Source organism: Papaver somniferum, chromosome 9 (assembly GCF_003573695.1).
Source record: "Papaver somniferum cultivar HN1 chromosome 9, ASM357369v1, whole genome shotgun sequence".
NCBI classification, from domain to species: Eukaryota; Viridiplantae; Streptophyta; class Magnoliopsida; order Ranunculales; family Papaveraceae; genus Papaver; species Papaver somniferum.
The window spans coordinates 20457125-20470701 of NC_039366.1; the positions used below are offsets into that span (position 1 = coordinate 20457125).

The 13577-nt window shown below is 35.4% G+C and overlaps 1 protein-coding gene and 1 non-coding gene across 2 annotated transcripts; one reads left to right on the plus strand and one right to left on the minus strand.

The window, feature by feature from the left end:
- The first annotated feature begins 9612 nt into the window (after nt 1–9612).
- On the plus strand, nt 9613–12713 carry LOC113307680. The gene is made up of 3 exons (XM_026556133.1): nt 9613–10834; nt 10928–11598; nt 11692–12713. Exons 1-3 carry the CDS (start codon nt 9735–9737, stop codon nt 12711–12713), a joined length of 2793 nt encoding a protein of 930 aa, XP_026411918.1. The 5' UTR covers nt 9613–9734.
- Nucleotides 12714–13210: 497 nt separating this feature from the next.
- TRNAW-CCA lies at nt 13211–13282 on the minus strand. The gene has a single exon. It is a non-coding gene; the product is annotated as a tRNA-Trp (tRNA).
- Nucleotides 13283–13577: the final 295 nt, after the last annotated feature.

The window sequence follows — 13577 nt, forward strand, 5'->3', positions numbered from 1 at the left end:
GACGCTACTGTGCTATACCATTGATAATTTCGCTGAGGCATAATTGTTGCGAGATTCTGATCCTACAACTTTCTTATATCGAAAAACCAAAGTGTGGAACTTTCTTAAAATTCCTTAAGAAAAATGAGTTATGCTTTTTAAGGGTAGGTAAAAATCTATATTTTTTCTGGATTTATGCTCGGAAGCATATATGATAAAGGTAATTTGGGCATCCCAGGGTAGGCAATTGTGTCAGGATGCCTCCACCACTATTCTTAGGTTTTCACTATTTCAATGTTATATACAAACATTTCGATTACAAAAGTTGGAAATACGAGCATTCTAAATAATGTCATACCTATCTTGTAAAACAAAATCATTAACTTTAATATTGATGCAAGTACTAGGATGGATCCGTCTTCACTAATGATGTATATTCTTTATCGAGATTTAACTTACATTTTCATCAACAACCTAAGTATGGATTCAGAATCATTTTGGAAGGTAGTTTTAAATATGTTCCATTATGTTTACGTTGGAAAACAACCTCTTCTTTTCTTGTTTCCAAGTTCTGTCTTGTGTTGCAATCAACATAAGTTTCCTTTGCTTCATCTTCTCCTTAAAAATTTGTCAAAGTTAAGCCGATTCCATAAGAGGTAATAGGATTTGACATAGAAACGACTATGTTTATCCTGATAGCCATATTATTTTTTCCCTAGATGGTCTAATAGTAGTTGGTGCCAACTCTTCATCGTTCATGAGATTGTAGTAGAGACTCTGCCTAACGTTATAGTTAGGAGTAAAATCATGCATATAGTTAGTTATACATGTGAAAATTAATCAGGCAGTATTTGGACTATTCTCAGTTGCTTTTCTAAAGACTAGATTGCATCTAGGTTTCCATAATTCGGTCCATCATATAGCAATTATGTTTCCATTATGATTGTTAAACCAAATGTTCAACCAGTCTATTTATTCCATTTATCACTGTTTGCATATTAAAATTTAAGTGCATCCATACCTGATTAACAACGTTACAATGGTATAAACAAGTGTGAGAGGGATTCTTCTCCATTATTACATAAGGAGCAAACGACATTTATTTTAGGTAGGATTGTTTCCACTCTCATGCTATTTACGAGAATAAAATGAGTTGTTTTACATATAAATATTTTAACAGAAGGGCTTACCTGCATGTTCCATATACTTCTCTAGTCCTTTGAGCTACTTCCCATAGAGCTAATTGATTCATAAAGAGTTTTACCAGTAAACTTACATGTGCTATTCAGACATTTTCCCTTGTTATGCTTGGTATTTGAATTCTTAGCACCTTCTCTTCAGGTTCTCAGTTAAAAAAATAGATTGTTTGTCTTGGTCCCAAGTATTCATCGTTTTTATAAAACGGCTTAACTTAACGAGATTTTCAGTTACAGACTTTGTCAGGAGAAGCTTTGTATATGTTATCCAACAATCATCCTCAATATCAATTCTTCCCACATTTGCCAATGTTTCAGAAGACATTTTTCATTTATTATTAATATGTCGGACCCCTGAGTGGATACCTTTTCACTTCAGTTTTGTAAATTTTTATTTTATTTTGTGTTTAGAGAATGTTGGATATTTTAAATAGCATAGAAAATAAAACGGTTTTTGCATTTGATTTTCCGCTACGACAAGAGCTTCACTAATGCACATAATAACTGACTATCACGTTGTAAGCCTTGTTATATCCTTTATTTCGAAAATCGTAGATATTTCCATAAACTTAAGATCACTACTTGTAAGTAATATGTCTTGACATATAAAACTAATAGTACAAACTTCTCCTTCAAGAGACATATCCGTTTATGTTGAGGTATATGCATGATCTGTGATAATTTCATCCACAACTAGAAAATTTATAGTTTTATTAAAAATTTATATGCCATTTGTTGGGAGGATTGATTAATTTTCTACGTACATAATTCTCTTAATATGATTGCATACTACGTGTTCCCTACTTTATAAGGAAAGGTCTTCAAGTTAACACAATAACTTTTCTTTATAACTATCCATTAATAAAAACTATTTTTACATTTTGTTGTTGTAACTAAGTCATATTGAGCTACTCATAATGCTTTGATAATTTAATATAAGTTTTTCTTTGATATCAGAGATAAATTTATTTATAATCAACGTCTCACTTTTGAAAAAATCTTCGGCTACAAGTCTAGATTTCTATAGTTTAGTATTCCTATAACAACCGTGTTAGTATGAACGATCTGCTTATACGCTCAACTGATTTGTGTCCTTCAAGCAACTAAAGTGTATCCCATATTGACGTTCAAGCATTGGTTTCAACTCTCATAACATCAATGCATCAATCCAAATAATAACTTGTAACATCCTATGAATCGGAAACCAAATCTTTACCATTCCATATCAAAATCAAATTTTTGCAAAACAAACCACTTAATCATCATGAGAAAATCTCTATTTTATCTCTATGGCCTTATTATTGTTGGTTCATGTGGGCAATAGTTTCTCTATTGACAATAGTTTCGTTATGGGTGGTGAATAAATAATTTGTGGTCCTTCGTTATGTAACAATTGGACAATAAGAAAATTCACAACGTTGTAATAGTTTTGGAAAAAATGAATCATTATCTGACTTCGTAATTAAGCAGATGTGTCTGTATACTCCCAAAGACTATACCATCACTAAATAATTTTACATTTTTGATTTCAATTGGTTAGGACATTAAAATATACCCTTTGGATTATTCAAGAAAGCCAATAAACACTAATACCCTTTAGGACTATCGTTTTTTATCAATATATAAATGTTATTAACATACCATGATATTGACAAATGTATATATCAACCATGATGTTTTGGTGAAAATGTAATTAAGCATGTGACTGCATATAAAAATCATATAGAAACATCAAGCGTCATTATTAGGTGGAACCCCAAAATACGAAACATTAAAAACTTAAAATCATGTTTTTTTTTCCTCTTTTTTTCTTTATTTTGTGATATATCTCCGGAATAGCGACATGCATGTTAATTTAGACAGTGATTTGTAAACATCAATATGATTGCGAACAAAAGAATGAATATTGTATACAATCAACGGAGAATCACGATTTCTAAACACAATCGTTATCAAAATAAAAAAATAAATTCTACCACCGAAATTTGTTCGTTTTTATCTTTAACTATAAAAAAATTATTGACTATGATCTTACACATGTTTTGCTTTGAAATGTATATGTATTGTAGTGATGTAACATGAATATTATGATCTTTAATTCAAATTTTTTATTGTATGTGTTGAATTAATGTGTATGACCCTTTGAAATCAGGACTCATATCTTTGTCAAATTATCATACATTGTCTTTCTTTCGCTGATAGAATAAGTGAATTATATCTGTCCTTTTAGATTTAACTGATTTTATAGATAGTGACTCCAATAGTTGTGATGTTCAAAATATCAACATTCATTTCAATAAGGACCAAGCTGAAAAAGTTCTTAATATCAGAATTCCAAACTATGACTTGAAGAAAATAAGGTCGCCACTAACTAAATATTGCATATTCACTACAAACTCCTTATACATAAAAATGATCAAAAATCAGATCCTACAACATTCAAATAATCTTCTTCAAGGGAATCAATGATTCAAGTTGTGACATATAGAAGTTCGTTAAAAAGTTCAACAAATTCTTTGGAAATACTGTCATGAGACGAAGTGGTGGTTATCGAATTTTTTTAATAGATCCTGGTTTAAGTTGGTCTTCCAGTCAACAAGAGATTAGCCAAATTCATACATGACATTAGTATTTCTTTTCTTTTTTGCTTAATCGAATTTGCATTAAAACCAAAAATGGCAAAAGTTTATACAATAGCATGAAGTGCTACAAAACTAAAAGCAAAAACTAAAAATTAAAAAAAGGACACTCCAGAAAAGAGTACTGAAAACAAAACAGAGCTCTTAACACAAAGAAAATGGAATCAAAAAGACTCAACAAAACCTTTAGTAAACAAGATAAGGACTTTCCAAGCTGGCGAGGAAGGTAGGTCTAGTATTATATGCAATTACTACCCTCTCATCAGATTGCTTCCTATTTTCACCAATTTGTCAGCAGAGAAATTTATTTCTCTAAAGTTATGCACAAATTCCATGTGAGTAAGATTACTTCTAATGACATTCCATCTGGTAACTGCAGTTAAGAATTCTCCATCACTTCTTCTAGCAATAAAGCCATAGCCTGCTTCCCTTGGATTATGTTTAGAAGCTCCATCACAACACACAAGAATTTTTGGATTAAGAGGTAGAAAAAATTTATAGTTAATCACCTACATACTCTGAACACTTCTACTCTTCATACCATTTTTTTTTAGAATATGGATATCATAAGGAGTATTTCTCGTTGTGCTTTTAAATATGATCTTACATTCACTTGTTATTTGAATAATTCTTCTTTTGAGATCACCCTCTCTAACACTGCCACTATAAAAAATGATATTATTTTTTAGGAACCATAATTCTTTTATAGTGCCGAGGGAGACAATCAATTGACTGACAATAGAACTTTTATTTTTGGCAAACTTCCAAATATCCTCAAAGGATTTACGAATTGGAAAACCAAACAGATTACTGATCCACTTCCAAACTATATTACTAATATCACAAAACCAAAGAAAATGGCTAAGACCTTCTTCAACATTTTTGTACATACAATATCTTGAAACCATTTTAAATCCCTTACTTCTAAATTTCTCATCAGTAGAACAAGCACCATGAATAATTTTCCAAATATTGCTTGAGATAGAGGGATGCACACATGATTTCCATATCTTTTTCTCACATCTAACAGAAGGAAATGATGAGTGGTCTAACTTCTTCATAGCAAAGTTCAAGACTTAGAAAAAATGATTGGATTAATTACTATAAACAATCTTCAATCTGGCTAGGAATTAAACGGGTAATGAATGATGTGAAAAATGGTACCAAATGGATAGTTGGTAATTGTCTTGACATCTCTGTATGGAATGATTGTTGGATCAAAGAAAAACCTCTGGTGTATTACTTTCCTGAGAATGAGCTCATCAAGTCTAGTTCAAACATGAAGGTTGCAGACTTACTAATCAATAGAGAATGGTGCATCAATTCTGACATGCTTAAATTCTTCAATATTCAAGAGCTTCCTATTGTTTATGGACAAGCTGATTGAATGATTTGGAGTGTAATAATATCTGGAAACTGTGCGATTTTGGTAACTAATTAAGAAGAAGAAACAAGTATTCACTTGTTGAGTAAATTCCACTACATAGATATAATTTGGTTTGGTGTCTCTGCTTACCTACATCATCCAAATATTTTTTTATACTTATATCAAGGACTGGATTACTTCTTGGTTTGCAGAGAAAAACTGTTTCGAGGCTACTAATAAATATCTTGCAAACATAGCTGTCTGCGCCATTCGGCAAATATGGAAAGCAATATGTGAAAAGGATTTTGAAATAAAATGTACTGCGTCCTAGAATCATTGTGCATATGATAAAAAAAACTGCATAAATTGCACGTGCAATAACATAGTTAAGAGCACAACAACCATAAATCTAGAGGGAAAATGGAAAAAGACCTCCAGAAAATTGGATCAAAATAAACATTGATGCTTCTTTCTTATCTAGTGATAGTAATGTAGGGTTTGCTCATTGTCCATGATTTTGCTGGAAGATTCATGGCAGCAGTGGCCTATTCAGCAAGAGTCAGAGATGTAAATTAAGCGAATTCTCGGTGCTTCTAAAAGCTCTCAATTGGAGTAAAGACTTTAACTATCAGAAGGTTATTATAGAAGGAGATAATATGTTTGTGATAGGTTGTTCTGATGATAATGTAGAGGGTTTTAAATGGAAGATCATAATATCGTTTCTGATTTCCAGGAAACACTTCAGAGTCTGGAATCATGCAGGGGCGGAGCCAGGCTTTTATAAGAGGGGTGCAAAAAAACAAATACACAGTAAACTAATAAGACTAGCAAAATAAAAATTTCATTGCACATCCAAAATTACGTTGTACATCAACCTCAACCAGGAAGAGGTCTTGGATGGGGATGTATGCTTCATTTGGTCTACATACAAATACAAATGTCAAACCCCATCCATAGTCATGAGAAGTGAAATGCCATAGTCATGAACAGTGTAATAAATGAATTTGAGAAAAAAATAGTGGGGAGTTAATTGTACTCAAGAAGGATATTAACTGTGATCGGGTCTTGAAGAGTTGGATTCTTGAGATTTTAGGGGTGCAAAATCACTTGGCCCTTGATATTGGCTTGCAAAGATATTTAAGGGTATATCATGTAAGGTTTTTTTCCAAAAAAAAAAAGAAAAGAAGGTCTAGTAACAATGCAGCTCATAGGCTTGCAAAGTTAGCTAGGACTGGTACTAGGTATCAAACTTGGTGGCATGAACCCCAAATGTGATCGCAAACATACTGGACTCGGGAGATCATGAATTAAGTTGTAGTGGGTTGTACGTGGCTTATAACCTTTCTCTTTTAGATCAATAAATCTTCTTCTTTGCTACACAGAAATTAAAAATATATATGATGCACAGTTTAGAACCACAATAGTCGGTGGGTTGTAAATGCTTGCCAACATAGTATTTCACTAGCTTTTTTTCTGCTTTTCTTCAGGGAAACCCGTCCCTACAATTTGGTCAAACAATATTAAACTGTTGCACTTTACAAAGTAAGTAGTCAACTATACAATCATGTTAAAGGGGCGGCATCATCCTTTAGAGGGGCGGTAATCTAATAAGACAAAAAGGGTCATTATATGTTAATTCATACCACCCCTTATCAAAAAATTATGGAAATGATCAATTAACCCTTATTATTAATAATCAAGATTAGTGTTGATAATTAATTTTCACTTATAATAACTTTAAAATCAGATTTTTAGACTTGAAAAAAAAGTTGTGAGGAGAAGAAAAAAGACATTTTTGTGAAATCCTAGATTTTGATTCACTCAACCAAAATGAGTGATTCCAGTGACAAATTTGAGTGGGTGAATCTCTAAATTAGTTCCCATTAGCTTTTTGTCGCTCAAAATTATCTAAAGTACGTAAAAAAATCGAAACTTTTAAAATTTCAGAAGAACTTACGGTTGGAATTTAGCTCGTTACCAACCGTAACTCTCAGTTACGGTTCCAAAAGTATCGAATACCAACCTAACTGGTTCAATTTGGGGAAAACCCAATCGTAATACCAGTTACGGTTGGTAGAATGACAACATATAGCAACCGTAACAAATTACGGTTGGTAACTAATGAATCGAGATCAACCGTAATTAACCTACGGTTGGTAAGGTTATTTCAGTTATAAGTCGTAACTCAAATACGGTTGGTAACAGTGATGCAATTACAAACCGTACCTAAAAAGAAAATGAAACATCCAGGACAACTTACGGTTCGTAACGTAAGTAACGAGACTAACCGTAAGTAATTTACGGTTGGAAAAAAAATTCGTAACTGAATATTTTATCTCAAAATCAAGAACTTACGGTTGGTATTTGAGTTAAATGAACCGTAACATCAACCAAATCTATAGTTACGGTTCCAATTGGAGTTATTACCAACCGTAACTCACATGCAACACATAAATTTCAATTTCAATTTTGATCCAAAACCCTAATTTTTGATACAAAACTAACTTAAATCAAACACAATAAACAAAACCCTAACTGGGTCTTTTGGAAATATAGTTTTCAATCAACGATTATCAATTTTTCAAATCGATGACGATGAAAATTTCAATTTTAATGGAGGAGGAGAAGAGAAGATGAAAAAAAATCAAAAAAACTGTTTTGATTTTTCTGATTCCATTAGGTTAAAAATAGGAGTAGGGTAATCTGGTCAATTTACACCCCCTATAGGACATCTCCTAACCAATAAGAGGGACATTGCTATCACCCTTGCCGCCCCTCCAATGGAACATGCCGCCCCTTTAACAGGATTGCAACTATAGTAGTAGTCCTCCGTGGTAATCATCTTTCTTCCCATTTGGCAAACAAAAATTCTTGGTGAACCGAGAATTTAAACCACACCAAAACAATCAGACACATCAAAATTCATAGAATGGAATCCCTGCTGTCCTCTGCCGGACCCACCGGGACCACGTCCAAAAATGTGTGAGAGAAAAAGTGGAATTCGATTTTGGTGTAGTTTGGAGAGGCGGTTTGTTAAGAATCATTGTTTGGCAAAATAAAAGTCCGGCACTCATAGGCGTCGTTTGTTTTCTCCAACTCGCCATAATCCGTAACCAAAATTCATTTCATGTTGGGTCTGATTCATTTGACTCAAGCCTAAAATGAGGCCACTAGGCACTTCTCATTTTGAGGGCGCGATCACTGTATGCGTCTGTTACTGCGCCATATACATAATTACGTAACGGGGACGATGACCATTCTTTCTCGTTCACACTTGGCAATGAAGGAAATACATTGACATCCAAACAGTCCCTTACCATATCCCGTACTTCCGCGCGCGGCTTCTTTGAATGGAAGTAAAGTGGAGTTAGTTACAATTATGATTCCGATAATACCCTCAAGTTGGGTAAGTACCGACCGACATTCATCAGGGTATTTTTGAGTTTTTCTTTTTAAATTTATGAAATGCCCATTTTATGTAAAAGTAAAATCAGAGATGAAAAGGGTTCTCTTGTTTTCCTTGCAGTCTAACGGAAATTTCATAGTAAAATTACTAATAAAATGAGAAAAAAGAAAGAAGTGTTTTCTTTTTCATGAATAAGCAAAAGCCAAAACCTTTATTTTATGAATAGGCCTAATTTCTTCTGCAAGCAAAATAAAAGATTCATGGTTTCACAACACAGTTTTGATAAAGTTTGGCAATTAGCCATTACTGAAGCTAGTTGTGTATTAAGTCAACCCAATACAACTATTTGTTTGAATTTTGTATATAAATGTCAGTACAGATTCCATCTTAAAACTTACACTTAAAATAATATCTATTCCTTCTTTGTCAATCCATAAGCTTAACGCCCATTAATGGCGGTAGAATCAAGGGTCTAACTTCTTATTCTGGAGAAGTAAAGGAGCTGTTCTGTTGTTGTACAGATTTTTTCTCCTTCCTCAAGGTAAAAAAAGATTATAATTTCTTAATTTAGCTTAACTCATTTTCCATGCTACTTTTGGCTTAAACTACGGTTCTTGGCATTCGGGTTTGACGATTTTTACTTGTTTTTTAAGTACTTTACAGAATCAAAATCTTGATTTTTTTTTTCTTGCTTCTCCACGTGTGTGAATTCTCCTATTATAAAAAACGACACCTTGAGTAATTCTTTTGCCATTTCAAGATTTTATCAATGGGTTTCTTGATTTCTTAGAGAAGGGAAAGAAAGCTGTGGGTTTGCCTTCTTTGTTGCCATTAAAGACGGACGTTTAACGGTGTCGCGTCGTAGAAGTAGAAATTAGTGAAGTTAAAACAATGTACTTGATTTGTTTGTTTAGTCTTAAACCCATGTGAACTTTGATGCATTTTCAAGTCAAGGTTTCCTTAAATGTGTTAGTTCTGCACAGGATTCATTGTTCTATCATATTCAACTCACTTGCTCTCAAACTGACTTCTTTTCATTTTTCAGTTCATAGAGTTTCCTATGTTCAAAGGAATTTGGATTCGGATCAGTTTGAAGTTTGGAGTTTGATCAATTCCATCATTTCTTAGATTGTTGCTGAACGCGGGATATGGGGTTCATTCGCACTCCTGGGTCGAGAAGTGGGGATTACTTGGATGCAATGCTCACAGATTATCCTGGTGGAAGGCCTAAAGCTAGAGTTCAAAGAAACAATTCATCTTCGCGTCTTGTTACTGCTCTGACATTCCTTCAATTTTCTTTTGCAATCTATGCAACTTTCCTTCTATACTACATGAGTCCAACAATCGATTTACGCAGTAAACCGGACTTAGCATGGGCTACTAAGATTGCGCAGCAATGGAAACAGTACATTATTCCGCCTCACGTCTACGGACGTTCCCAAGAGTCGCTTTCTATCCTTGGTACCGAAATTCAACCGATATCAGAGGTTTGCGAACATGAGAGTATTGATTTCGAGCAGAAGAAGTCGACTGATGCTGTTATGATCAAGTTCAAGACTGATCTTTATAAAGAGGTACTGGATTTCCAAAGCAATACGGTCGGGACCGAGACGCTTACCGAGCTTTTGGCAATGAACTCGAGATGGAAACTGGGAGGACCTGAAGTCCCGAAAGTAACCGTTATCTTGAATCATTTCAAGAGAAAAACTCTATGTTCCCAACTGGATTCTCTACTTCATCAGACGCTCCCGTTCCACAACATTTGGGTGCTCTCGTTTGGCAGCCCGAATGAGCTCTCGCTGAAGAGAATCGTGGAAAGCTACAATGATTCTAGAATCAGCTTTATAAGTTCAAGCTACGATTTCAAGTACTATGGAAGGTTTCAGATGGCGTTGCAAACGGAATCGGATCTTGTTTACATTCTTGACGATGACATGATACCTGGCAAGAAAATGTTGGAGATATTATCTCATGTCGCAGGGACTGAAAAGTATAAGAATTCAGTTTTAGGAAGTATTGGGAGGATTTTGCCGTTCAGACAGAAGGATTATACATTTCCCAGCTACAGAAAGTTCCGGTCCAAGGAAGCAGGAATTTATTTGCCTGATCCAGCATATGAAATCACAGTCGACAAAATCGTGCAAGTTGATTTTCTCTCTAGCTCTTGGTTTTTATCAGCTGAGCTTATTAAAACACTCTTTATAGAGACACCCTTTACCTTCATGACCGGTGAAGATCTGCACCTCAGGTATGTAGTAGTCCAATTCGAACGAGTTTCTTTGGCTTTACGTATTCATGTCGCCGTACTTATAAACACTATTGTAACATGAATCATGTACAGCTATCAGCTTCAGAAGTACAGAGACGCCGGTTCGTTTGTGCTTCCGGTTGACCCAAATGACAAAGAAACTTGGGGTGACAGTGAACATAGACTCGCGTACGTGTCCGAGACAACCGTGATTTTTAAAGACATTATTACAGTTCGAGACGATCAATGGTGGAAAGCGCTCTCAACAGGATATATGACTCAGTGGGCAGCTATGCATCCACAAAAAATCGATGCACTTTTCTACGCGCATTCGCTTGATGAAGTGAAAGCTCTGTCACCTCTTCTGGAGAAGTTCAGGTCCACTGTTGGAAAAAAAGCTTATATTGCCGTTTCTGGAGGGAACTTCTGTCCCTGCGAAGAAGCTGCAGAAGCTTTGAAGTGGCCAAAGTCAGTTTGCAAAGAGAGAAGATTCAAAATCTTTGATTTAGGCGTCGGAGCACTTTCTGGAATATCGAAATCTGAAGTTCCTGTTGTACAATCTGTATACTCAAGTATGAAAGGTCTGCTCAAAATTCACAACCCGAGCGTTCTGATTACAGTTGACGATATCGATACAAATGTTAGAAAAGCTCTGACAATGGCATCAGAAGCTAACTTAAACCAGTCAACATTGGTTTTTCTACCGCGAGCTTCTGTTTCAAAGGTGCTTTGGATGCCCGATTTACGATCAACTGCACTTCCAAGTAAGAGGCACATAAAAATCCGTTCTGCTTGTATCCTTTATTTCATGAATTAACTGGACTGGATGAACTAAGCAATTGTCTTTGTGCCTGCAGACTGGAACAGGATGCAGCTGTCAATAAACATCATCACCCAAAACCGTGCTTCGTCTCTGACAAGACTTCTGAAGTCTCTCAAGGACGCATACTATGTCGGGGATAAAATTCCCATAAGCTTCAACATGGACAGCAAAGTGGATGAGGAGACTATAAAGCTTGTAAATTCATTTGAATGGCCTCACGGACCTAAAATCCTTCGCAGGAGAATCATTCAAGGAGGACTAATCCGAGCTGTGAGCGAGAGTTGGTACCCGTCATCTGACGACGATTTTGGTCTCTTACTGGAAGACGATATCGAAGTCTCTCCGTATTACTACTTATGGGTCAAATACGCGCTCTTAGCATATCACTACGACCCCCAAGTATCACTCCCAGAGCTTTCCTCTATTTCTCTGTATACTCCACGGTTAGTCGAAGTGACGAAAGAGCGACCCAAGTGGAATGCGACAGAGTTCTTCAAACATATACATCCGAACACGCCTTATCTGCATCAACTGCCGTGCAGCTGGGGATCTGTTTTCTTCCCTAAACATTGGAGAGAATTCTACGTGTACATGAACATGAGATTCACGGAAAATGCGAAAGAGAACCCAGTTCAAATTCCGAAATCAAGAACGAACGGATGGCAAGCTTCTTGGAAGAAGTTTTTGATTGATTTGATGTACCTGAGAGGATATGTAAGTCTTTATCCAAACTTTCCTAACCAAGCAAGTTTCTCGACAAACCATATGGAACCGGGTGCGCACATTAGTGCGAAAGACAACATTGTTAAGCATGACAAGACCGATTTCGAAGTGCCGTTGCTGATGGAAGATTTCCGGGGGTTCTTACCTGGTAATAAATTGCCTTCGGCTTCGAAGTTACCCGCTGTGAATCTGTTCAACCAAGCACTCTCTCTTAAAAGAATGAAAACTGCAGGTGCAAAACTAGGACAAGATGTTATCAGTTGTGACAGTGCGACAGAAGTTGTTGCTGTTGATCATGAAACTGGTTTGCCTAGTCATTGTGCGAAGTTCTGATTTGTTGTTTGCTTTCGAATTCTTTGCTGTATCTTCTTCATGTAATAATCTTAGATTTGTTTCTGTTCTTTTACATATATTTGTCAATGAAAATTATGAAGTGTACTGATTTTTGTACCTAGCTACTTCAGTGTTGCTGCAATTCACGGATTTAAGAGAAAGTTCACTTTCTCAAGTCATACCCAGCATCAACAATGTGCAGAAGTTGAGTCCTATAACTGACAGACCCACCCATAATGTGCTTCTAGCAAAGCTACACATATATTATTCTCCTTAGTATCTGTAAGGAGCATCTTCCATTGGATAGCGCAAACCTACCCACTGAGCCCCTTTCTACCGTAATCAAGTTATTCATATCTGTAATTATGCACCACTGAAACTAAGCATTTTATATACTTGTACCAGTATCAATGAATACTCCTTCATGATGCCTGGGTCTGCAGTGAACTAAATCAAATCCAAATGATTTAAAAAAAAAAAAAAAAAAATTAAAAATGTGAACCTGACGTGAATCGAACACGCAACCTTCTGATCTGGAGTCAGACGCGCTACCATTGCGCCACAGATCCAATTGTTGAATAATTCTGAATCTATTAAAATATACTTATATAAACATTTCCACAGTCTACTTGTACCAGGTCCAGGATCAAACTATGACTTTGATTCTTAACCACCGGCAGAAGTGACCCCAAGATAGTTGTGACATCAACAACAAACAAGCCATAATAGACCGATTTACCCCTCGTACAGTCGTACTTAGAAACCCTTTCAAAACGCCATCGTGGTTTTGCTTTGTGGCCAAAATTGCAAGTTGAAGTTCAAATGTATGACTTGACTTGGATCTGGAGACGCTAGACAGAAGAA

What these genes read in the sequence shown, in the direction of transcription:
- LOC113307680 (XM_026556133.1), top strand. Translation starts at nt 9,735, where the DNA reads ATGGGGTTCATTCGCACTCCTGGGTCGAGAAGTGGGGATTACTTGGAT. An exon ending in GGTGAAGATCTGCACCTCAG is followed by an intron (nt 10,835 to 10,927) that starts GTATGTAGTAGT and finishes AATCATGTACAG; the next exon opens with CTATCAGCTTCAGAAGTACA. An exon ending in ACGATCAACTGCACTTCCAA is followed by an intron (nt 11,599 to 11,691) that starts GTAAGAGGCACA and finishes TTGTGCCTGCAG; the next exon opens with ACTGGAACAGGATGCAGCTG.